General features: G+C 55.4%; 1 protein-coding gene across 1 annotated transcript; it reads right to left on the minus strand.

The window, feature by feature from the left end:
• Nucleotides 1–112: 112 nt before the first annotated feature.
• On the minus strand, nucleotides 113–24300 carry Tmem201 (transmembrane protein 201). The gene is made up of 13 exons (XM_090335884.1): nucleotides 24106–24300; nucleotides 16469–16589; nucleotides 15645–15839; nucleotides 14418–14594; nucleotides 12286–12638; nucleotides 11629–11832; nucleotides 6545–6777; nucleotides 5135–5206; nucleotides 4022–4336; nucleotides 3771–3775; nucleotides 2568–2631; nucleotides 2339–2476; nucleotides 113–1581 (listed from the first exon to the last, which is right to left on the minus strand). The coding sequence occupies exons 1-13, from the start codon at nucleotides 24216–24218 to the stop codon at nucleotides 1484–1486; spliced, it is 2088 nt and encodes a 695-aa protein (XP_090192010.1). The 5' UTR covers nucleotides 24219–24300; the 3' UTR covers nucleotides 113–1483.

The raw sequence follows: 24300 nt of genomic DNA on the forward strand, positions 1-24300 counted from the left end.
CAGGACAGGCCCGGGTGGGCCCTGCTGTCACTCTGCACCCACGTGAGCAGTGGCAGGAATTCCCACAGCTCAATTCGGTCTGTCCAGGAAAAGGAAAATAAAGACACAGAGGGATGGTTCAAAGATTGGTAGATTTTCTTTTTTTTTTTGGTAAAGAAAAATAATGTGTTTTCTGAAACAAAACCCAAGTAAAAGGTCCCACCGCCTGCACAGGGTGTGGACGCAGGTCCCGGGGCCAGGATGCTTAGGCTAGAAGGAGAATTTAAAAACCCGACGTCCCCGTGCCTGGGTGAGCGCCAGTGCGTCGTCCCCACGCCGGAAGCTTCTCAGGCAGCTGGACTCTGCTCTGGTGCCCACTGCCCACCAGGGGCAGGGAGGGCCAAGCAGAGGGAGGTGAGGCGGGCGTGGTTCCCTTCCACGCACATTTTACAAAATGACTTAAGAGCACCCAAAGCTTCAGAAAACGACTCCCGGGCAGGGAGCATGGAGGCACCCCACGGCTCAGCACAGGCCTGACCTGGCAAAGGCGTAGAAAAATAAAATAAACTTTATCCCTGAATGGTAGTGAAGACCCTCCTCCTGCCCCCACCCCACCCCCATTGAGTCCCGGGGGGGAGGCAGACGTGATGACCGGTAGGGCAATGGGTGTGTGGCCAGGGCAGTGCTCACCAAGGACCCTTATTTCTGCTCACATGGGCCAAACACCCAGCCCAGAGGGCAGGGGGCAGTGGTGGGGCCGATGGGGGAGGGGGTCAGCGGTCACACAGAGACAGGATGAAGGGAGGCCGTGGGGTCAGGGGCCCCCAGGGGTGGGGAGGGTTCCAGTTAGATCTGAGGGATCAAGCCAGGACTCGGGGGGCAGTGCGGATGAGAGCAAGGAGATGGCCTGGGGCCCAGGCATTCTCAAGTAATAGGGCTGTTTCCCAGGAAAGCCACCAAGTCACAAAATAGGGGTACACAGGGAAGGGATGTGTTGGAGGGGGAGGGCAAGGCTCACAGCGGTCCTGAAAGGGGCCGCCCACCCCAGCCTTGAGCCCCAGGAGCAGGAGGGGGTGCAAAGGGGGCCACTTTCTCTCTTGAGAGGATTGGGCCTTGCAGGCAAGGTGACTGTCCCTCCCTTCCCGCCTCCCTGGGCATCAAGGTGGCCCCGGGGGTTGGGCAGGCACAGTAGGTGGCCATGGGATCGGCTCAGAGTGTGCAGCAGTGCGCCCTCTGCTGGCCGGATGTGGGGGGACCCCAGGGTCAGAGCGTCAGCACCAAACACGACCCACGTCCACCATGGAGGTGGTGGGTGACGAGCATGACCCGGGCCCCGCTTGGCCCCTCGGCCCCAGGTGAGCAGTGGAGGCATCCTGGGGACTGGAACTCGCCGTCCACGAGGTGGAGGCCTGTGGAGTCTGGCGCAGGCAGTGGTGTGGGCCCTGGCACAGGACAGTACGGTAGAGGCAGCAGCAGGCATGGCCCTGCCTTCAGGATGCCCAGGTCAGCGCAGGCTCTGGTACAGGTAGGCTGAGGTGAAGAGCGCATTGGCAGCCAAGCTCACAGCCAGGAGGCCCCGGACCAGGGAGGGTCCACAACGCCCTGCAGGACGGAGCCGTGGTCAGAACTGGTGTGGATGGGGCCACCGTGTGGCACGCTAATCCTCAAAGACGCTATTAGGGAGCTCAGGCCTTTTCTGTCTTGCCCAGCCAAATGGCAGCAGGCATAAGGACCTGGTACCTTCCTGAAGATGACTCTACCCCACGGGGTGGGCCAGGCTGTCCCCTGCTTGGGCCTGGCAGAAGGGGTCACCTTGACACTTGTGTTAAAGGCAAGGAAATGAGAGTCTGCAAGGAGGGGAGCCAAAAAGCAGGGAGACAGGTCTCAAGGTCACCAGGCCTTGCCCCAGCTTCCCCCGACATGGGCATGGCAGTCTTCCAAGAAGAGCCCATCACCTCTGTCAACACTGGGCCAAGGGAGACAGGGGAGGTCCCCCTGCCTGCTAGCTGGGCCTGGCAAGGGGTGGCTCTGCACCCTTGGTGCAGGGCAGAGCGCGGGCGAGGCTGGTTATGCCCTCCAGGCTGTCCTGCCAGCCTCAGCCTACTCTGTCCAGGAGAGCAGCCTTGGACACTGGTGGGTCTACAGTGAAAGGTGGTTAGTGAAGTGACTTAATTCTACAATTTAGTTAAATTCAAACAGTGGATCCAGAGGATACTGGGAGGTCTCACCATTGGTCCATCTCTCAAGGACATGCACAGAAAGCCCTGGAAGATTCTTTTTCATTCCTGACCCTAGGGATCTAAGGCTGGGCTCTGCCCCTGGCTTGCCCTCCTGCCCTGAGCCTCCCCCCTCCACAAACCTGTCCAGGTGGCAGCCTCGTCACAGCCCCCTCGGGTTGTGGTATCCACCACACAGGTGGACGACTGGGAGGAGTCATCTTCTTTTTTGATAGAGCGGCTGCTACAGGCGCCATCTCTGGCCAGCACTGAGGGCATGTCTGCAGAGAGAAAGGCCTGTGTGTCAGGTGCTCACTGGGCCGCCCCAGAGCCCCATGTGGCAGCTCCAGGACACAGCCTCAGCCCGCTCACCAATCCTGGGCAGCGGGAGGCCAGGTCCTGAGTGGGACCTGGCTGTGTAGCTGCTGGGGGATAGCTGGTGCTAGATCAGAAACAGGAAGCGAATGCCAAATGGCACAGCAGCGGGATTTGGGGAGGGGGACGAGGACAGGGCAGCGGGGGAAGCCTGGGGCGTGGAAGCTTGACTGCCCTGCCTTCTGCCTGGCCAGCACTCAGCTCTCTGACAGGACCTGCCAAAATCATTAGAGAAATAAACAATTCACATGTCCATCTGGAAGTTTCAGGGATTTTTTTTGTGTGTGTGTGCCAGTCCTGGGGCTTGAACTAAATGCCTAGGTGCTGTCCTGAGCTTCTTTTGCTCAAGGCCAGCATTCTAACACTTGAGCCACAGCTCCACATCCAGCTTTTCAGACAATTCATTAGAGATAAGAGTCTCACAGATTATTCCAAGGCTGGCTATGAACCATAATCCTTCGATCTCAGCCCCACCTTCTACCCCTAGTAAGCCACCAGCACCCACATCTCTTTCTTTGTTTTTTTTTTTTTTTTTGCCAGTCCTGGGACTTAAGCTCAGGGCCTGAGCACTGTCCTTGGGTTTTCTCAAAGCTAGAGCTCTACCACTTGAGCCACAGCACCACTTCTGCCTTTTTTCTATGTATGTGGTACCAAGGAATTGAGCCCAGGTCTTCATGCATGCTAGGTAGGCACTCTACCACTAGGCCAAACTCCCGGCCCTCTTTCTCTTTAGACTATGGAATCACAGTCAATGTACATATGCTATGTAGCCAGCAGAGCCTCAAACTCATGATCTCTCATTTCAGCTTCCACAGAACTAAACATTTCCCTTATTTCTTTGTGCTTACCCTGGGGCTTGAACTCAGGGCTCATGCCTTCTCTTGGCATTTTCCACCCATTTTTTTCACTCTACCACTTGAGCCACATCTCCACTTTTAGCCTTTTGCTAGTTAACTGGAGTTAATGCTCTCCCAGATTTGTTTGACTCTGAGCAGTGATCCTTATATCTCATCCTTCTGAGTTGCCAGGATTATGACAGCCCTAGCACCTAAAGCACAACTAAAACAGTTAAAAGCCAGGTGCGGTGGCTCACACCTGTCATCCTAGCTACCCAGGAGGCTCAGATCTGAGGATCAGGGTTCAAAGCCAGTCGGGGCACGTAAGTCTGAGACTCTTATCTCCAATGAACCGCCAGAAAACTGGTGCTGCGGCTCAAGGTAGTAGAATATCAGCCTTGAGTTGAAGAGCTCAGAGACAGTGCCCAGGCCCAGAGTTCAAGCCCCTGACTAAGAAAAAACAAAACAAAAATAAACACAGCCAATAGCGGGCCTCTCCTAGCTGGCTGAGATCACAGATGCCCCCGGGGCAGTGAGGCAGAGGGGCTCCCACAGCCTCCTGAGGTGAAGGGGAGCTGGGGGTCACACCCACAGCTCGCGTGGCCTGGCACGTACCCACAGCGTGCTTGGCATCCAGCACGGGCTGCCTGTGGTGGGGCTGGGGAGACTCGATGGTGAAGAGGCTGCCGCTGGGCGGCGAGTGTTCTTCGGAGCTGCTGGGGGGGTGGGGGGCCTCCCCCGAGGGTGACGGGAACAGCAGCAGCTTCTGTCCCTTCAGATTGAGCCGGGCGGGACTGATGAGAGGCCTGCGGTGGCGCAGGGAGCCAGAGCTGGAGTCCACAGAGCTGGCCACAGAGGGTGCTGGGGAGGGGAGAGGGGAAGAAGGGAGAGGGGAGGAGGGGAGGCTTCTCGACAGCAAGGAGAAGTAATCTGCAGAGGGAGGACAACAGAACCAACAATGTCACCACACCTAGGGATGTGCCACCGTCTTGGTGACGCCTGCCTCCTACCCAGTGGGTCCTTGGGCTTCTCACTCCTGACTCAGGAAGAAAGGAGGTAGCCAGGGCTGCAGGAGACCTGCTAGAACCTAGGGGAGCTGGGGCTGTACCCTTAGGTATCAGGCACTGAGGAGGGAGCCAGAAGTCACACAGGCCTAGACACAGGCTGCACAGCTCTTTCACTGAGCAATGGGGATGGAGCATGAGGTCCCCTGACTCTAATAAGCCCCATCCCACTTTACACCAGAGGAAACTGAGGCAAAGGGGCATTCATCTCTTGCCTAGGACTGAGGTTTGAACACAGATCCATTTGGCCCTGAGAGTCATGCTTGAACACTATTCTAGAAGCTCTGGGCCTTGCTTCCTTGGCCAAGCAGCTTTGGGTCCCCCCAGTTTTGTCTTTTGTGTATGTGTATATGTGTGTGTGTGTGTGTGTGTGTGTGTGTGTGTGTGTGTGTGTGTGTGTGTGTGTGTGTGTGTGTGTGTGTGTGTGCGCGCGTGCGTCGGGCATAGGTCTTAAACTCTGGGCCTAGGCGCTGTTCCCTTGTGCAACAGCACCACTTCTGGTTTTCCAGTGGTTAATTGGAGATGAGTCTCACAGACTTTTTAGTGCCTGGGCTGGCTTTGAACCTTGATCCTCAGATCTCAGCCTCCTGAGTCGCTAGAATTACAGGCGTGAGCCACCACGCCCGGCTGGATCCCCCCAGTTTCTAGCATTTATTGTCCTTACCTGGAAGGGGAAGCTCTGCATGTGGAGACAGCTGCGAGGGAGGGCGGCTCCCACTGAACAGGTACCCTGAGTCTGCAGAGAAATGTGGTGCAGGTCAGGCCATGAGTTGTCACCACCTCCATCCTCTGCCCCATGTTCTGCCAAAACCTAACCGATGTGCACTCCCGAGGCACATAGGTCACAATGGCACATGGCCATTGGTAAAGAAGCAGGAAGTCAGCAGCTGGTCTAGGTCTAAATGTGCTTTGCATTCTGTGCCTCCTTTTCCTTTCTTTCTTTGGTCAGTTGTGAGGCTTGAACTCAGGGCCTGGGCACTGTCCCTGAGCTGTTGGGGTTTATTTTTTGTTGTTTTTTTGTGGTTTTTTTTTTTTTGCCAGTCCTGGGCTTGAGCTCAGGGCCTGAGCACTGTCCTTGGACTTTCTCAAGGCTCAGCACCATTTCTGGCTTTTTTCTATGTATATGGTACTGAGGAATCGAACCCGGGTCTTCGTGCATGCTAGGCGAGCACTTTAACCACTAGGCCAAACTCCCGGCCCCCGTGAGCTGTTTTTTTTACACAAAGCTAACACTCTACCACCTAGAGCCACACAGTTCCACTTCCAGTGCTCAGGTGGTTAACTGGAGGTAAGGATCTCATGGGTGTCCAAGGCCTTTCCTGCCTAGGCTGGCTTCAAACCATAATCCTCAGATCCGAGCCTCCTAAGTAGCTAGGATTACAGGTATGAGCCACAAGCACACGACTCCCTCACACCCGGGGGAGCCAAGCAGGCAGGTCCATGAGACTCATCTCCAATTAACCATCAAAGAGCTAAAAGCAGAGCTGAGGAAGTGAGGCTGAGGCTCAAATGGTTCAGAGGAGGCCTTGAGTGAAAATAGCTCTGGGACAATGCTCAGGCTTCCGCTCAAGCCCTAGTACTGGCACAAAATAAATAAATAGGAGTCATCAGGACTCTGCCAGCAAAGCATGCTTAAAATTGGACTTAATGTTTTCCTAGCAGAGCCTGCTGGGAAAGGTGAGCAATTGAGTCCCTCAAGCCAAGGACAGGACTTGGTGTGTGCAGTGTTTACAAGCACTTTACACACATCATCTCATTTAATCCTCAACCACCCACCATGTACTTTCTTCTGCCAGCCCATGTTTTGTATGTGCTGGTCCTGGGGCTTGAACTTAGGGCCTAGTCACTACTTCTAAGCTTTTTCTCTCAAAGCTAGTGTTCTACCATTTGGGCCACAGCTCTACTTTGGACATTTGGTGGTTAATTGGCTATAAAGAGTATTTTGGACTTGCCAGCCCAGGCTGGCTTCAAACTCTGATCTGTAGATCTCAGCCTCCTGAGATCTAGGATTACAGGTGTGAGCCACTCCTTCAAACTTCCCTAGCCTGTCCTCACCGGAGCAGATGGATCCTACCTGTTCGGGTCAGAGAGGGTATGGTTCCCAGCGAGAGGGCCCGGCTGAGCCGGCCTGGCAATGAGGACGGTGAGGACCGGCGGGGAGAGCGGAACAGCTGCTGGCTGGGGAGTGGCAGGAAGCCGGGTGGGGTGGGGATGAACAGAGATGATGCAGAGCCTGTGATGCTTGGGTGAGACATGGCCAGGCGGGGGCTCGAGGGAAAGAGGCCAGTGGAGTCTCCTGGGAAGTACCTGCAAGAGCCCATTGGGCATGGAGAGAGGGAGAGGGTGAGTGTGGAAGGTTCCAGGTTCTGGAGGCAGTTTCTACACAGTGGGGCCCCTTCCTTCCCAAGGTGTGAGTCGGGCCTCCGTCAGGGTCCCAAAGGGGGGGGCGTGCGTTAGTTGAAGCAGAAAAGCAGTCATCCATTCTCCTGGTTAGGAGCGGGTGGCTGGAAGGTGCCAGCATGACCCACCCCACTGCGCATGCCCCTTGCACTCACAGCAAACTACTCCCACTACGTGTCTCAGCATTAAAGTGACACTGTCACCTCTGCCAATACTCCTCACCCCCGAAGGAAACATATCCAGTGTCCCTCTCTAAGCTTAGTGGATTCAGGTTTCTTCTGGCTACTTTTTGTTGCATGTCCAGAATCTTCCAAGCAGCTGAGCCCAGAGCCCCCTGGCTCTCTCAGATTGGCCAGGACGTGAGGAGGCCGCACAGAGATCCGAGGGTCCCCCAGTGCTGTGCCTCAGGACACAGTCACCTGCTCTCTGGTCTTGGACACTCATCTAAAGTCCCCTTCAGGGTGCAGATGGGGAGAGGACCACGCCAGGCTGTCAGGTGTACATGCCAAACTCTAAACTTAGAAAGGACCCCAATGGGGGCCGGGAGTTTGGCCTAGTGGTTAAAGTGCTTGCCTAGCATGCATGAAGACCTGGGTTCGATTCCTCAGTACCACATACATAGCAAAAAGCTGGAAGTGGTGCTGAGGCTCAAGTGGTAGAGCTCTAGCCTTGAGAAAGTCCAAGGACAGTGCTCAGGCCCTGAGCTCAAGCCCAGGACTGGCAAAAAAAAAAAAAAAAAGGACCCCAACGACCGCAAGGCTGCCGGAAGACAAAAGGGGACAGTGTCGCTTTAACTTGAGAATGGTACAAATCACACAATAGGACCCTGTGGTCCCAGGCCACAATACCAACCATGCTTCCCATTACGGCACCGCACCCGATTACGGAGGGGCGGAGGGGCAGAGGCAGTTAATGCATTAGTCTGCCGTCTGGAAGGAGTTTCAGGCATCCAGCCTTACCTCGGTCCCAAGGGACACATGAGCCCAGCAGACAAAGTGCAGACAGATGGGAAGGCAGGCTCAGGTGCCAAGGTGAGTGAGGATGGGGAAGACACCCCTGCTGCCAACGCCCAGGGCTGGGAGGGGGAGGAGCGCTAGCCCAGCTGGGCACCACAGTGCTCTCCATAAATTGGATCCAGCTGTTCATTTCTAAAAAAACCACTGGGTCTTTCCCATTTCTTGCAAAGAGCCAGGTCGACTGGACTTCAGAACCAAAGGCAGGCCCAGGGTTTGGGCAACATGGGAAGTCAAGGTGGAGCAAAGCTGAGAGGGGCCTGGTCTACTGGGATGAGGGCTAGATGCATACTGGCTTTGACTCTGACCTGCGCTTCAAGTCTGTCTGATACCCCCACCCCCAGTCCACTTCTGTCTAAAGGAATTCTATCTCCTCAGGAGGCTGAAATCTGAGGATCTTCTTTCAAAGCCAGCCTGGGCAGAAAAGTCTGTGAGCCTCTTCTCTCCAATTAACCGGCAAAAACCAGAAGTAGAGGTGTGGCCTAAGTGGTAGAGATCCAATCCTGAGCAAAAAGACAAGTGAGGGAGGGCTGGGTTCAAGTCCAGTACTGGCAAACATACATACATACATGGGGGGAGGGGAAGAGGTTATGTTCTCCTTTTAGGGGTGCAATACCACTGGAGTGTGGACGGGAGGGGAAGGAGTTTCAGACACTGGAGGTTGCAGCTGCAACCAGGCAGCCTCTTGCTTGACCACGGGTGAGTCTCTATGGGAGGAGTGAGTCCATGAGGAGCACGGAGCAGCCTGAAAGCAGCAGGTGTGGGCCTTAGAACAGCGCAAGCTCGGACCCTTCCAGCAGGTGGCAGCAGGACTCTGCACAGGGTCTCCTGTCATGGCAGCCAGGAGCCAATGGCAACCCTACAGCAGGCAGCCCGCAAGAACAGGCGCACAGGGTTCTGAAGCGTGAGGAGAAGGTCCTGGCAGGGCTGCAGATTTCAGAGGCAGCCAAATGGGACCGGAGATTCCTGGCCTCTTGGGATCAACAGGATTTGGGCAGCATATCTTCACTTTCCTCAACTTCTGTTCAGACCTGGGGCCACCCTGGGGGGAAATCTGAAATCTTTTGTACTTCTGGCCTGCGAGGCTGTTCCCAATTTTGGTGTCACTAAAAATGTTGACAGATGAGGTCTCTGGAGGTCTGCCCTCTCTTGCTGTGACACTAGAGCCCAAGGTGGGAGCTATGAAGGGGTTCAGCCTCTGTTACAGGACCCCCGGGCCTGCTGAGAGCTGCCAAGATTCCTAGGCTTCTTTAGTTAGAGGCCGAGGGTGCAAGTCTGTGTCCTCAGAATTTCCTTGGCCTGGGACTGTGTAGAGAGCCCAACACAGACACCACAGGGGCTGAGTGCTCTCAGCACTACTGGGGTGGGAAAGATGTGATGCAGGACAAGAGAGAAACAGGGCCCGGGGCTGACCGTCTCTAGCCCACACCTGTTCCTCCCCACTCAAGACTCTGGGGCACATGCTGGCACCCCAGACAAAGCCCTCTCACCACCCTCCTGGCCCTGACCAAGAAGCCCTTCTGAAGAAACATGGAAGAAAAGAGAAAAAAAGACGTGATACCTGAAGCCACCCGGAAAGAGCAGAGCCCGGAAGGCATTTATTGAAAACACAGCATTCAAAGCATGACGTCTAGGGCCAGAGTGTGGTTACAGTGATTCGGGGTCTACACAGTCATCCACAATTCTACTACACGAGACAGTTGAGACTTGCGAGCTGCAGACACGGTGCAGGCCCCTTCCCGGGGATGATGGAGGTGGTCCTGGAGGTGGGTCTGGGATGAGGACCCCAAATCCAGAGGGTCAAACAGGGCTGACTCCCTACCTCAAGGATGCCCACCCTGTACCTGGGATAAACCCATGCTCCCCAGGGGCTGGCTGACCGTTATCCCTAATCAGTAAGCCACGATCCATAGCTGCCTATGTGTCCTCAAAGTAACAAGACTCCTAGGGGACGGACAACTGCTTAAAAAAAAAAATTCTCACAAAACACTAAAAAGGCCAGGAATCCCTACTAACACGTCTCCCATACCCACCAGAGGGCCAGAGAGATGGTTGGCAGAGGATCCCAGCCAGCCAGACCTGGCTCTGGTTAGTATAAATAGCGCACGCGCGCACACACACACACACACACACACACACACACACTCTCTCTCTCTCTCTCTCTCTCTCTCTCTCTCCTATTAAATGCCAAGGACAATAATTAACATTGCACTGTCAGTCTTGAGAATAGGACATTTCGAGTCATGTGAGAGCGTGCCCACCAGCAGACCTAGCACCTGCTGCCTCCTTTCCCCTGAGGCCCTTCGTTGGGGTAAAAGGCCAGGCAGGTGATCCCTACCCCAGTAGGCAGCTGCAGCTTGCTCACTGCACCCCACACTGCTGAGCCAGAGGGACCTCGGCCTCACCTACATGTCTTCAGAGGGGCTCTCCATTTCACGTCCTGCCCACACCCCACACCACTCTGAGCCCCGTAAGGCTGGGGCCTTGTCTAAAGTCACACAGCTCACTGGGCAGAAGCTGATAAGACTCACAGGTGGCAGGCTGACCACTTGGGGCTCTCAAACACGGCAGCCACCTGCCCAGGCCCCTCTGCCCGTCACCCCTGCACAGCCGGTGTCCCTTTGTTGGGTATGACCTCACACATGCGTAACCTAGAGGAGGCAGAGGCCGAGGTCCAGTCCAGGCCATACTTGCCAACGCTGAGGGCCAAGGGAAGGACAGGACCTGCAGGCAGGGCACAACTTGAGGATGGTCAGAGGCAGCGTGCCAGGTGGGCGGCCTCACCCATATGCCAGCTGGTCTTGATGAGCATGGTATCACTGAGGCCTGGGCATCCCTTGGGTGTATTACCTGAGCAGAGCCTGAGGGTAATCTGAGCTATCCCCAGGCATTCAGGAGCAGGGACAGGACAGACCTTGAGCCTTGCCCTTGCTGGCTAGGGAGGGGTAGCTAGGGACCAAGCTCAAAACCACCCAGGTCCCTGGGGGGTAAGGGCCCAGCTGCCAGGGCAAGGGATAAGGAAGGGACCTTGGGAGTCCATCTGGCCTGCTAGACGGGAGCTATCCCCTTCCCCCCGCCCTCACCCCTGTGGGGCCACATCCACAGCTTGGCTGTCTATTGGAAGTGAGACGACCACAGGTATAGCAAGACTCTACAGCCTTGTGGGGGGGCTTGGCTCACAGTCCTGGTCAGATTAGGCTGGGCTCCATTTTAGGGTAGGAACTGGGGGGATCTGGCAGCCTTGGGGCCATCACGGGCTACAAGCAGGCAGAACAGGTGAGAGGAACTGTCGGACGAGGCAGCTCTGCTCTTCTGGCCCTTGCTCACCTTGCTTAGCAGGACTGGCAATGCCAAGCAGCCAGAGTGTCAGACTCCCCCTCCCCCTGGGGAATAAGAGTGAGCCAACTGCTGTGGACAAGGTAGGAGCCTGGAGCCAGTGGGGATCCAGGTGCTGCCCCATTATCCCAGGCTTGGGAGAGGTGCTGTCTTGGGCCAGAGGTGGTGGCAGTGGGAAGAAGTTACAGAACACTAGGGAAGCGAGCACCTCAGATGGGGGACAGTCCTGGGAGCGGAAAGGAGGGCAGGGGAGAGGCTGGGCCAGAACCCAGGGCTCTAAGCTGAGGGGTGGGTGTGAGGCAGGTTACAAAAAGACAAAACTAGTAAGTGCCTGCAACAGGTGGGGGGCTGCGCCCTGGGCCTGTCCATCTGTCTGTCCTCCCCCCACAGTCACTGCTGCTTCTCTGACCTTCGGGGCCGGAACCTCCTGGGGCCTGTTGCCTTCTTTGTAGCCACAGCGGCGGTGAAACCCACAAGGCAGCACAGGGACGTGGTGCTGAACTTGAGCGTGTCTAGCCAGCTGGGGGAGGCAGCCTGCAGGCACTGCCCGGCCAGGTGCAGCCCCAGCAGCAGGGCCCACAGACAGGTGGCAAAGGCATCAATTCTCCTCAGCCTGGTGGAGACAAGAGTTGTTAAGTGCCTTGGGGAGATGGGACCCCCCCCCCAACACTTTCTGTCTTGTCCAACTCTACCCAGACCTGCTCAGGGAATGGGGGCTACACCTCTCTTCCAACTCACTCTGCCCAGCTCTGAGCATGTCAGTGCTTCTAAGCACAGCTCGCTCCATCACCACGAGGTGTGGAGCACCAGCTCAAAGCTCCTGAGGATCCCACGACTGCTTGTAGAGGAAAGCAAGGTCCCATCACCCTCACGCTGCAGACCAAAGTGCCAGGTGATAGCCTAGCTGGTAGAGGGCAAGTGGTGGGTTGGCTAAGTGCCATGCCCCTCTCTCAGGCAAACTCCTGGCCCCCAGAGAACAGGGGCTTGTCTTGCCCAGGCCCCCACACCAGCAAGGCCTGTTGGCTTCCACCCTCAGTCACAACCCAGCATGCAGTCCCCCACACACCTGATCCGGCCGGCCAGCAGCATAGCCAGCAGGCAGGTGAGCAGACCCAGCACCACGATGCTCATCTGGTGGCTCTGCCCAAAGGCCCAGGCCTCGAGCAGCTTGTCTGCCATGTGTTCTGGCAGCAGGCCCAGCAGCTGCCGCCAACCCTCAGCCTCGGTGGCAGTGCTGTTATCCGGCATAGCTGAGCCATTGCCACCAGGTGGCAGAGCCGGAGGCAGGGCAGCCCCTGGAGTAAAGGGATTGCTGGAGCCATACAGTGTGATGGTCAACAGGAAGGCGCAGGCCAGGAAGGCCAAGGCTCGGAGCAGGATGACCTGGACTGGGGCCTTCATCGCAGAGGAAGAGAAGCTCTGAGAGGATGGGAAAACACAAGTCAGAGATGCCAGAACCCACAGTCACCAGCACCCCCACGGAGGTTCTCTGCCACCCTCCAGTGCACCCCGTGTCACCCTTGGACTCTGCCCTCAGGCTCACCACTACCCCACCAGCTGGTCTCACTCCCAGACCACACCTCCCCCCGCCCCCCCCCGCCATGTATCCCATGTAACAGTTCTGTGTAGAGATGATTTCTACTCCTCTACCCCTACCTCGCCTCCTTTTAAAGAAATCTTTTCCAGCCAGGAGCTGGTGGCTCACACCTGTAATCCTAACTACTCATGAGGCTGAGATCTGAGGATCACAGTTCCAAGCCAGCCTGAGCACAAAAGTCTGAGACTCTTATCTTCAATTAACCACTAGAAAACTGGAAGTAACACTGTGGGCTTAAGGGGTAGAACAATACAGTGCCCAGGCCCAGAGTTCAAGCCCCATGACCGGTCGACACCCCCCCCCCAAAAAAAAAAAAGGAGAAAAGAAATCTTTTTCAGCAGGGCACTCACTGGCAGCTCATACCTGTAATCCTAGCCTAGCTACTCAGGAGGCTGAGACCTGAAGACTAAGGATCAAAGCCAGCCCAGGTAGAAAAGTCTATGACCTATGACATCCTATCTCCAATTAACCAATAAAAAGCTGGAAACAGATGTGATTCAAGCGGCAAAGTACCAGCCTTGAGCAGAAAAAAACTAGGCTATTGAGTTCTAGCACCAATATCAGCATACACATATATACACACACAAATTTTTTTTTCCCAAACTCTAGTGGTATATCATTCCTCCAAAAGTTTTGTTTTTGTCAAGTTTTCACACACAAAAAGTTCCTTTTTATGTGTTAATACTACAAAAACAGGCGGACGACTCTGGCAAAAGTTAAAACAGTAGCAAGTTATGGAATCTAGCTATCAGGAGATTAGAATGAGAAGCAAGGGTGTGAGGACAAGGTCCCCAGAGGCCTGCTGTGTGGAGGGGTTCATGGCACAGCCTAGGACATAAGGAATCAGGAGTCCCTTATTGGAGGAAGGTTTACTCCTAAATCTACTTGTTATCATATCTGCCTTTTATTTCTTTGTGTGGTGCTGGGGATTTATCCCAGAGCTTTGCATGTGCTAGACACACAGTTTACTTCTGAGCTGCTACACTGCCAGACTCTGACCTTTTACTAAAAAACAAAAACAAAGCAGGGTGCTGGTGGCTCATGCCTGCAGTCCTAGCTACTCAGGAGGCTGAGATCTGAAGATCACAGTTCAAAGCTGGCCAGGGCAGGAAAGGCCATGAGACTCTTATCTTCAATTCACGACCAGAAAACTGGAAGTGGCACTGTAGAGAGCACTAGTCTTGCACAAAAGACCCAGGGCCCTGACATTTCTAGATCTAAACCCTGGCACAGAGGGGGCCCAAGTGTAGCCCCACATGAGTTTTTCTGAGATAAACAAGAGTCACAGTACCAGAAATCCATGAAGCTGTCACAGGACAAATGTGGTGGTGTCCAGAAAGTGCTCGGGGGCAGCAGGGCAACCCTAAGCCCACATTCAGGCATATACACTACAAATGCTTGGTGAACCGACCACTTTCCTTACAACACCCACTGCAGGTGGCGGCATACGGGGAGGGTGGTGGGCAGCCCCCTTGGCAGGCTGCTTCCTCAGAAAGGGGTCTCAGCTCGCCATAGCTGCCCTCCAGTCACTAGGCCCTAGCCCTCCAGGAAGTTTCCACAGGCACAATATGCCTTAGCACACACGGACACTGGCCTCAGACCTGCATGTGGGCCTGATCAGCCTCCCGGCGCCTGAACTGGTGGCTGAGCAGCAGGGCACGCAGCTGGCGGTTCTGGTGCTTGATGTAGTATTCCACCGCGGCCTGGCACGGCCGGCACAGCTTGTACATCTGCTCCAGGTGGTGGCGGTACACCTCGATCTCCTCATCATACTTGCCCTGTGGTGGGGGACAGAGGCTCCATGTCAGCAGGAACCCAAGCTCCTTGTTTTACAGTGGACCTGGATTCACCCCACTTACAAGGCCCCCACTGAGCTACTGCCCCTCATCACCATGAGTGGTAGTGAAGGTCCTGAGTAGACGGCCAGGACAGGCCCGGAGCTCGCAGGTAGTGACACTGACCAAGTTCCATTGCTCTAAGGCCATCACTCCAGTTCAGGGCTCCTGATAGGCAGGCAAGCTGTACGAGGTTCTCTTGGCTGATGCTGTCTGGACCAAGGTAGACAACCCAGGGCCAGGGCCTGCCCTTCCCCGAGTCTAAGGATCTGCACAACTCTGCTGTTGGCTGGGCCTGGGCCTGAGTGGGAGCTGCAGAGTTCCTTGGCTTGCACAGCAGCTCAGAGGCAGCACTGCCCCTCCAGTTTTCAGACTCTAGTGACTGTGATGGCTTCCATGTGATCTCAGGGATCAACCTGTCAGAAAAGCTGCCTGGTGGGTTTCTTCCCTCCCTCTCCACTCGGCTGTTAGTTCACCACCTCTCCTCTCCCTTCCAGTTTGGAATAGGCTGGCAAACAATAGCGTAGGGCCTCAGCTGGGTAAGGCAGGCAGCAGGAGACGGTAGGTACAGGTAACAGAGTTGCTGGATCTCCTGGAGGGGGCAGGACAGGCGTTGTTCCGCCTGAGCCCAGCTCCTAGCTCAGGCCTGTCTCTCAGCAGACCTGGCTGCCTCTCTCAGAATCCTCTGCTCTGGCTCCCAGAGGACAGGACTGGGTCAGTGCAGTAAGGACTGAATGGACCCCACAGGTACATAACAAAACCTTGACCCAGGGACAAACCCTGCTGGCCCAACGAACCTGCCATTTCCATGGTGTTCCTAGACCAGAACCCAAGATTCAAGGAGAGCAAGAGCCTCAACTCTAGTCTAGAAGGAAGAAGCCTCACATCTAGGAACATGGGCCAGCTAGAGGGTGGAGGGGGGGAGGAGGGGATGCACAATGGTCTCAGGCACTGGGTAGCCAGGCTGCTGGCTGGCCCACCCTGTCCACTTACCTCCTCCCTTGGTGAGAAGGCGGCCAGCTGCTTGATTTTGGTAGTCTGGTGGTGGCTGCATCTTCGGCAGAGCAGAACCTGGCTGCTGACCCACTGCTGTGGCTGTGCAGGGTCGCGGGGGGTGGGCACACTGCTTACCACGTGGTTCAGGTGCTCCATGTACTGGGCCGGGATCGGCTTGTTATAGTCTCCGTTCTAAGGGGAAAGGGGACTGGATGGCAGGGAGCTCCTTCCCAGAGGCCAGGCAGGGGCCTTTCCGGGGCCTCCTAGACCCAGCACCCTGGCTTTCCTTACATGGGAAAGTAGTAGCCTTTCTGATGCAGCCTCACTTGGTGCCCACTGAGAAGGAAGCCCCTCAGTGTGTGGCTGGGCAGGGCCTGGCTTCCTCCCTCAGAACCCCAGGGCTCTCTCTCATAACTGTCTGAACCAGAACTTGTGAGCAGGCTGCCAGTCTCATAAAGTTTTATTGGCAAGCGGCCACAGGCCTTCACCTGCACCTGTTTTTACTGGCAGTGCAGGTGGGTGGCTGGACAGACCACACTGCCTAGTAACAGCCGATGTGTACTATCACGGACTGCAGAGCTGAGCAGCTCTGGGATTGTCCCTCAATCTGCCACATGTGGGGAGGAGACCCAGAACAAGTGCCACAGCTCTTGCACCCTACCGCTCCTCAAACTGGCCTAAGTGGGAATCCAGCCATAGGGTGTGTGAAAGTGGTTTGCTGAGGGCTGGACAGTGGGAATGTGGGGTTCCCCAGCTCAGGAATGGCCCCTAGGGTGGTAGATCAGGAGCTCCGGCCTGCCCAGACCCCTGCTCACTCGCACCTCCTGGAAGCCATTGTATTGTTCACAGTGGGGACAGTCCCAGCAGTTGCGGTTGCCATAGGGTACCAGTGTGTCCTGGTTGCAAAACCAGCAGTTGACCACCATGTGTGTGGGCTTCACCCTGTGGATGGAAGATGGTGGAATCAGGTGGGATGAACTCAACTCCTGAGGATTCCCAAATCCTAGCCCAGCCCAGCCCTGGCCCCAGGGGAAGGGTGCCAGAAGCAGGATCCAATTTGCTGAGGAAGGAAGCGGCAGGTCAAGGAGGGGAAGCTGGGTTGGGCGTTGCTGTCTGTCCAGCAGAACCACACAGGAGGCCACAGCTGACAGAGCACCTTCCAGGGGGCAGCTGAAGGCTCGGCAGCTCTGCAGGCCCCAGGGTGTCTATGTGAGACCTCCAGACCTCCAGGTCCCAGGCCAGACATGGGAGTGGGAACAAGGCCCCAGCTCAGGACATCCCCTCTCCCCTCCAGGCTGTGGAAATGGCGTTCCCCAGGGAGTTTCTAGACAGAAGGGAGCTTCCTGCATTTCCAAGAGAGAAAAGATCAGAGTATGGAAGCCAGGGAGGCCAAGTGGCAGGGACTGGTGACAGCTGGGTGGCCAGCATCAGCCTTCCTGACAAAGGGATAAAGACACGCACACATGGGACTTCCTAGCCACACGTGTGGTGACAGGTGGGGCTTCTGGGTAATCCTGACCCAGACACTGGGAGATCTGTGTTCTGGGTCTCCTCCATCTGCCCCACTGGATGTGGGGTATGGGAGGGGGAGGCACATAGCAACTGCCTGGCAAACCCTTCCAGTCCCTACAAACTAGAAACAATACAGACAGAAGAGCAGCAGCTGCTGAGCCCTGGGGTCTTGACCTTGCCACTCTTGTCCCCTTCTTCCTCAAAGGCCCCTCTGGCTGTGGGGTCCTCTTGAACGTGGACAGTCACAACCATCCCACACAGATGGGCCTACTGCACAGACAGCATGCCCACCCTTAGGGGTGTGTGGGTGTGTTGGTGGCCTGGGCACTGTCCCCAGTTTTTTTGTTTATTTGTGGGTCATGGGGCTTGAACTTGGCCTAGGCGCTGTCCCTGAGCTCTTCAGCTCAAGGCTACCATCCTACCCTTGAGCCAAGCCCTACTTCCCATTTTCTAGAGGTTAATTGGAGATAAGTCTCAGGTCCTTTTGTGTGTGGGCTGGGCTGGCTTTGAACCTTATCCTAAGATCTCAGCCTCCTGAGTAGCTAGGATTACAGGTGTGAGCCACCGGCGCCAGGCTATGTCTCTTCCTCTCCCGCCCTCCCCCAGAAGTATTTTTTAACTCACAGCCACTTGAGCCAACAGTTCCACTTCTGTTTTCTTGGTAGTTAATTGGAGATAACAGGCTCAAGGACTGCCTACTGGGCTGGCTTTGAACTGAGGTCCTCAGATCTCAGCCTCTTGAGTAGCTGGGATTATAGGCAAGAGATATCAGTGTCCCACCCTTTGGCATTTTCATCCTGAAAAGGGAGGGGGGTAGTGAGTCCTCAACCATGCCTACTTCTGAAAATGCCCCTGCAGGTCTCATGGCTCCTGCCTCAGTGCCTGTCTGCAAAGGGAACACCACAGCACCCACTGGTTCTGTAGGGTGCAGGATGCAAGGATGTACAGAGCTGGAAAGGGCCTGCTCTGTACTACCCTGGCTGGAGAGTGAAGCAGGACTCTAACCTGAAGCAGAACTCCAGGCAGAGTCAGCCAGAGCAGCTCCATCGCTGGGGCCTGCTTAGGAGGAGAGCTGGATACTTCTGATTATCTGTTACCACTGCCAACGAGTGATATGGGACAGAGGAGAAAATGTGACCAGCCCTGAAGGGAAGGACCCCAGAATCCCAGCATCTTTGGTCCTATACCTCCTCCCACCCCAGCTCAGACCAAAGTCCTCTCACTGACAAGAGACCACTATGTCTTGTCAACAGCCAAAGGCTGATGGCAATACACTGGTCAGAGAGGCCCTGTTCTCATGAATGTGGCCTCCAGAGAGGGTTGCCCCACTTTTGGGACTTAAATTTCATCCCTCCACTTATCCGACAGGGGCCCAAGTGTTCCTGTTACTGTGTCGTCTTGCTGAGGCTCAACAAGAGAGTGCAGGGAATGCTGAACCTGGAGTACCAGCAGCTCCACTGCTCCAACAATGGAGGCAGCTAGGCAGGCTGCTCCGGGTTAGGAAACTGCTGGGCTGTGCGGCCTGCACTTGGCATTCCTGCAGCAATTAAGCAGTTATTCTAGTTGATTTGTGCCTCCTTTACAGGCCTCTTTGTAACTGTGCAACAGGGGAGGGGAGTAACCTCATGGCTGAAAGCGGGCGGTGGGACCTCTCCCACCTGGGTCCCACCTGCTTTGGGGTGATGGCTCCCCAGCCCTGGTCCACCCCGTGTCAACCCTGAGGGACTGATGGCAGGTGAGCCTGGACTATGGCTGCCGCTTGTCAGAAGTCCCCTCCAGTCCCAGGCAGCTGACATTTCCATTCTTATCTCCAGCTCTGTTGCTAGGGAAATAATGGCTCCTGGCCTCTAGAAGGGCCTAGCCTGGAAGCAGAAGGTGGGGGTGGGGAGGTCTCTCCAGGCCAGAGCACCCACAGCCCACTCCAGCCAGGTGAGGTCACCATCATGGCAGTCATTTCCTTCAGCATGGCTCAAAAAGAGCCATGTGCACCAGACTGGCATTGGCATCTCAGATCTCCCACACCAGCCTGCTGCTTTCCGGGCCTCAGACTAGTAGACAGACAGCCCCACTCCCCAGCTGGTTTCACAGTGCCCAAAGCTCTGCCCCGCTTGGCTGTGGGATGAGCCCCACTGAGAACAAGGTTGAGATGGTGAGACCGAATACCCAGCTCCCAGCTCTCTTGCCTAGCACTGGCCCAAGCCATGCTCCAGATCAGGCCGTCTCCGGAGGTAGACTGAGGTCCTGTAGATGGATATGGAAGCAACTTTTCCAGCTCCTGTCACCCTCGAGGCAGCCATGGCACATGGCCCCTGACAGAGGTCCATGGGCAGCTGCACACTTGTGCCCACCCCTCCACGAGTCCTGAGCAGAGGGCAAACGCAAACCTGTGCCTCTGGTAATGCTCTAAACTAAACCCAGACATTGAATTCTACAACAGCCTGTTATTGGCACAGGCCGGGATATGTTCTAGAGTGGGTAACTACTGGAGCTTCTCAGCCCAGGAAGTGCTGAGGGACTGTGCCCAGCACCATGCCATGCAGACAAGATACCAACAGGACGTGGTCACTGCCCTGGGAAGCTTCAAGTCTGTGGACCTGCAGATAAGAGACATTAGACCAGACTTGGCTCCTGGGGCAAAGAGAGCTCAGCCTCACCGTGGAGTCTCATCCCTGGGGAGAAGCCAAGGAGGCCCCGCCCCCACACCCAGGGCAGGGACACCAAGCCAGGATTTGAGGGACCTCCAGGCTTCCTGCTTGGTCTTAAAACATAACACACTGAGGTCTACAGCGGTGCTATCAATACTAAGACAGAAACCAAAAAATCTGCTCCTCTGGGCACAGAACCAGCCTGGAGCAGGCACATAGCTCCATTCACTGAGTGTCATACAAGGCTAGCACAGACAAACAGTTAAGCAAAACAGACCTGGATATTAAGAAGAATGACAACTGACAGAGCAGCTGGTATCAGATGCCACCAAACAACAGCCAACATGCAGGGCACTAAAGATGGGTGTGTTCAGAGCAAGCAGAGCCCACGAGAAGTTCACGGAGGGAGCAGCACCCACTCAGGACAGCGTGTGGGAAGGTGGGTCACACACAGGAGGGCTCTGACAGCACAAAATCTGACATACGATCTGAGAAGCTGCTTGCACACCCTTCATCCCTGGAAAGAGAGAATCCCTATAAACACCACTGGATGCCACCACCTGTCCAAGTAGGACAGTGAGGGGTGCAGGGATGTATTCTTGGGAGATGAACTCTGCGCACATCGCAAACCAGAAGACATACCTGAGCAGGACAGTGCAGGGAAAGGGAGGCACAGGAAGCTATGGCTGCCATAACCACGGGGGATGAGCAAGTCTGGGGAAGTGTAATGAGGAGTCCCTGCCCAGGACTATGCTGGCTGTACAAAGCAGTCCTCGTGTGAGGCCGGGCTGACAGCTACAGTGTAAGGCAGGACTCTGCCACTTACAGCTGGACATGTCACCTTGCCTGGATTCCTTAGCCTAAGCTTTAAAATAGGGGACTGGGGCCAGGAGCATGGCCTCGTGGTAGTAGGCACAGAGCTCTGAGTTTGATTTCTCGGTACCCCATACACAGAAAAAGCTGGAAGTGGTACTGTGGCTCAAGTGGTAGAGTGCTAGCCTTGAGAAAGCCCAAGGACTGTGCCTAGGCCCTGAGTTCAAGCCCCAGGACTAGCAAAAATAAAATAAGGGACTAGGGCCCGGAGTGTAGCCTTGTGGTAGAGTGCTCACCTAGCATGCACAAAGCCCTGGGTTTGATTCATCAGTACCACATACTCAGAAAAAGTTGGAAGTGGTTTTGTGGCTCAAGTGGCAGAGTACTAGCCTTGAGCAAAGAGTGTCCAAGGACAGGGTTCAGGCCCTAAGTTAAGGCCGCAGGACTGGCAAAATTAATTAATAAAGTAGGGGACTGATTGGTGGCAACAGTAGGCACTTTGGGCCTGTCATCAGGACAAGAAAGATGGGCTATATCCATCATTAAAAGTAGCAGAGGCAGGGAATGTGGCCTAGTGGTAAGTGCTTGCCTAGCGGTAAGTGCTTGCCTAGCATGCACGAAAACCGGGGTTCAATTCCTTGGTACTATATATACAGAAAAAAAAAAGCTGGAAGTGATCCTGTTCACGTGGCAGCGTGCTAACCTTGAAAAAGCCCAAGAACAGTGCTCATTCCCCGAGTTCAAGCCCCAGGACTGGTATTAAAAAAAAAAAAAAAAGTAGCAGAATACTGGTGTTCACATCTTCAGTCCTAACTACTGAGGAGGCTGGGATTTGAGGATCATGGTTCAAAGCCAGCCTGGGGAAGGAATGTCCAGGCATTTGAACTTGGGGCCTGGACACTGACACTGGGCTCTTCCATTTTGAGCCATAGCGCCACTATCAGTTTTCTGGTAGCTAATAGGAGATAAGTCTTATGGACTTTCCTGTCCAGGCTGGCTTTGAACCACAATTCTCAGATATTGGCCTCCTGAGTAGCTAGGATTACAGGAGTGAGCCACCAGTGCTAGGTTCCATGAGGCTCTCATCTCTAATCAGCCACCAAAAAGCCAGAAGTAGAGATGTGACCCAAGTGGCAGAACCCTAGCCTTGTGGAGGGGGAAAAAAAAAAAAAAAAAAAGAGTAACCATAGCAAAAGGACTCCATGGATGGGAAAGCTAGGGTTAGGCCCAAATGAAGCTCTGGAAGCAATGCTTCCTAATCACAGACGGCCTGGTCTGGAGAGTGTCAAGGGGACACTTCTCCCCCTTTCCTCAAGGCCACCCGTCCTGCCCTCTGCCTTTTCTATGTACTAAGCTCTGTGTGCTAAGTTAACCTCAGGTCATCTCCTCAAACCAACTCTCCTTGCACACCCACCCCAGGGCCATTCAAACGCCCAGTACAGCTGACCAGACCCGACTTTTCCATTATGACTTCCATGCCCTCAGTGGAGTAGGAGAGAAGAGTGTGCCTCTTACTGGCTGTCGCCATCTCCAGATGAAATCCAGGGCTCATGAGACCATCCTATGAGCATCCTGGAAAGGACTGGGCCTTCTCTACAGCAGCAGTCCCAACCACACACCGCAGCCTACTTGAGATGTTCAGGGCCATGAAAGGTCTTTTGGGCACCTTTGTAGGTTTCCTGCAACAGTTCATCAAGCACGTTACCCAAGTCCCAGATTCTTCTGGCTGGCAGAAGTGAGAAACACCATCAGGTGCCAGTGGTTTATACCTGTAATCTTAAATGCTCAGGAAGCTAAGATCTAAGGGTTGAGGCTCAAAGCCAACCCGGGCAGAATTTTTTTTTTTTTTTTTGGGTGGGTCATGGGACTTGAACTCTGGGCCTGGGCACTGTTCCTGAGCTCTTCAGCTCAAGGCTAATGCCCTACCCCTGGAGCCACAGCCCAACTTCCTGTTTTCTGGTGATTAATTGAAGAGTCTCAAGTTCTTTAGTGCCTGGGCTGGCTTTGAACCATGATCCTCAGATCTCAGCTTCCTGAGTAGCTAGGATTACAAGCATGAGTTACCACGCCTGGCCCATAAGGCTCTTATCTCCAGTTAACCATCAAAGAGTTGGACGTGGAGTTGTAGCTCAAGGGGTAAAGTGCCAGCCTTGAGTTTAAAAGAAAAAAAAAATAAGCTAAGGAAAAGAGCTCATGTCCTGAATTCAAGCCCAAACACTGGCAGGAAGAGAAGAGGAAGAAGATGAAAGGGGAAGAGAGGGGAGGGAAGAAACCAGACACCTGGGAAGAGTTATAGCACAAGATACAAGCGAGGAAGGCAAAGGGAACAGGTCTCTGCAATCAGATATGAACACAAGTGTTGGCCAGGCACTGCTCCACCACACACCCATCAAGGACTGGCTGGGAGACACTGCCAATCCAGGAGGAACCAGGGCTCTGGACGAGCTCTGCTCTTCACTGTTCTGGGGATCTGAGCACATTGCCACAGTTCATGTATACCAAATACTTTGTCAGCTGGTCTTGCAGGACTCACGAGCCTTCATAAACTGGGTGGGAATGGGATATGCTAAGATTTGGGTTTCCAGCTCATCTGAACCAAGGACTCTTCACTTTTCATGGAGGAGGTAGCCCCCTCCTCCAGATGTAGCTGACATCCCTACTATTTTCTTCCTGGGGAGGCTAGGGTGACTCAACCACCCCCATTCCTTTTGCGAGCCTCTCTAGAGGAGGCAGGTTTAGAAAGATGGGTCAGCACATTGCTCAGCTTCAGCAGCACCATCGCTATTGCCAAGGGACTGTGAGCAAATGCCTCTGCTGCTTTACCGGAGAGATCTGGCCTTCACTCCTCCCTTGTTGTCTCTTGGATGCTCCTGTAAACTCCTGGTTCTCTCTGACTCCAGAGAGGAGGCTCAGGTTGTCTCTCCTACACTCTGCTCAACAAGAGGTGTGCCTGTCCCTGGAAACTAACGGGCAAGGCCAGTCCTGAAAGCTGGTCTGCAGGACATTCCAGAGCCCTGGCAGAGTGGAGGAGAGACGCCTGGAAGCCCATCAGCTCTCCCTACCTCCGGGAAGCCATCTAGTTGGGGGAGGGGAGGGGGAGGGAGGTGTGCAGTAGCTCAGCCTTGAGTCTCCCAATAGCAATGTATTATTTGTCCGGCTGCACGGGCGCACACGCGGTACTTCTGAAACGCGCCCGGCAGGGAGTGCTTGGCGTGCACAGCAGCAAGTGTCAGCTATCATCACCCTCGACAAGCTGCCAAGGCTCGGGGAGCGGGGCCCGAGGCAGGGCCGCCAGGGGGCAGCGGCGTCCGCCACCGAGCAGTGTGTGTGTGCGCCGTGGAGGGGGGTGGGCCGCAGGGCGGGTCTCGCGCGTCCGCCCGCAGGCCCGGTTCCCGCCCCGGGCCTCCGGGCCGGGCGGCGCGGGACCGACGCAGGCCGGCGCGGGGGCGGGGCGGCGGCGGCCGCGTGGGGCCCGGCCGCGCACTCACCTCTGCGCGATCCAGTAGAGCAGCACGCCGGCCGCGGCGCACGCCGTGACGCCCAGGCCACCGGCCAGGCCTGCCGTGGGGCAGCTCGCCAGCAGCGCGCTCACTCCTTCCATGGCTCCCGTGCGGGTGGGCGACGGCGGCGGGCCGAGGAGGCCGGCCTCACGACACGAGCGGCGGCGCGCGCCAGCTCGCGCC

This window comes from Megascapheus bottae, chromosome 6, assembly GCF_031878675.1.
Source record: "Megascapheus bottae isolate mThoBot1 chromosome 6, mThoBot2.hap1, whole genome shotgun sequence".
In the NCBI taxonomy this organism is placed as follows: Eukaryota; Metazoa; Chordata; class Mammalia; order Rodentia; family Geomyidae; genus Megascapheus; species Megascapheus bottae.

Coding starts and splice junctions, on each gene's coding strand:
- Tmem201 (XM_090335884.1), bottom strand. CDS start 24,218: ATGGAAGGAGTGAGCGCGCTGCTGGCGAGCTGCCCCACGGCAGGCCTG. Junction 14,595..15,644: donor CCTTCTCACCAAGGGAGGAG/GTAAGTGGACAG, acceptor CCCCCACCACAG/GGCAAGTATGATGAGGAGAT. Junction 1,582..2,338: donor CGAGGCTGCCACCTGGACAG/GTTTGTGGAGGG, acceptor TCCGTCCTGCAG/GGCGTTGTGGACCCTCCCTG.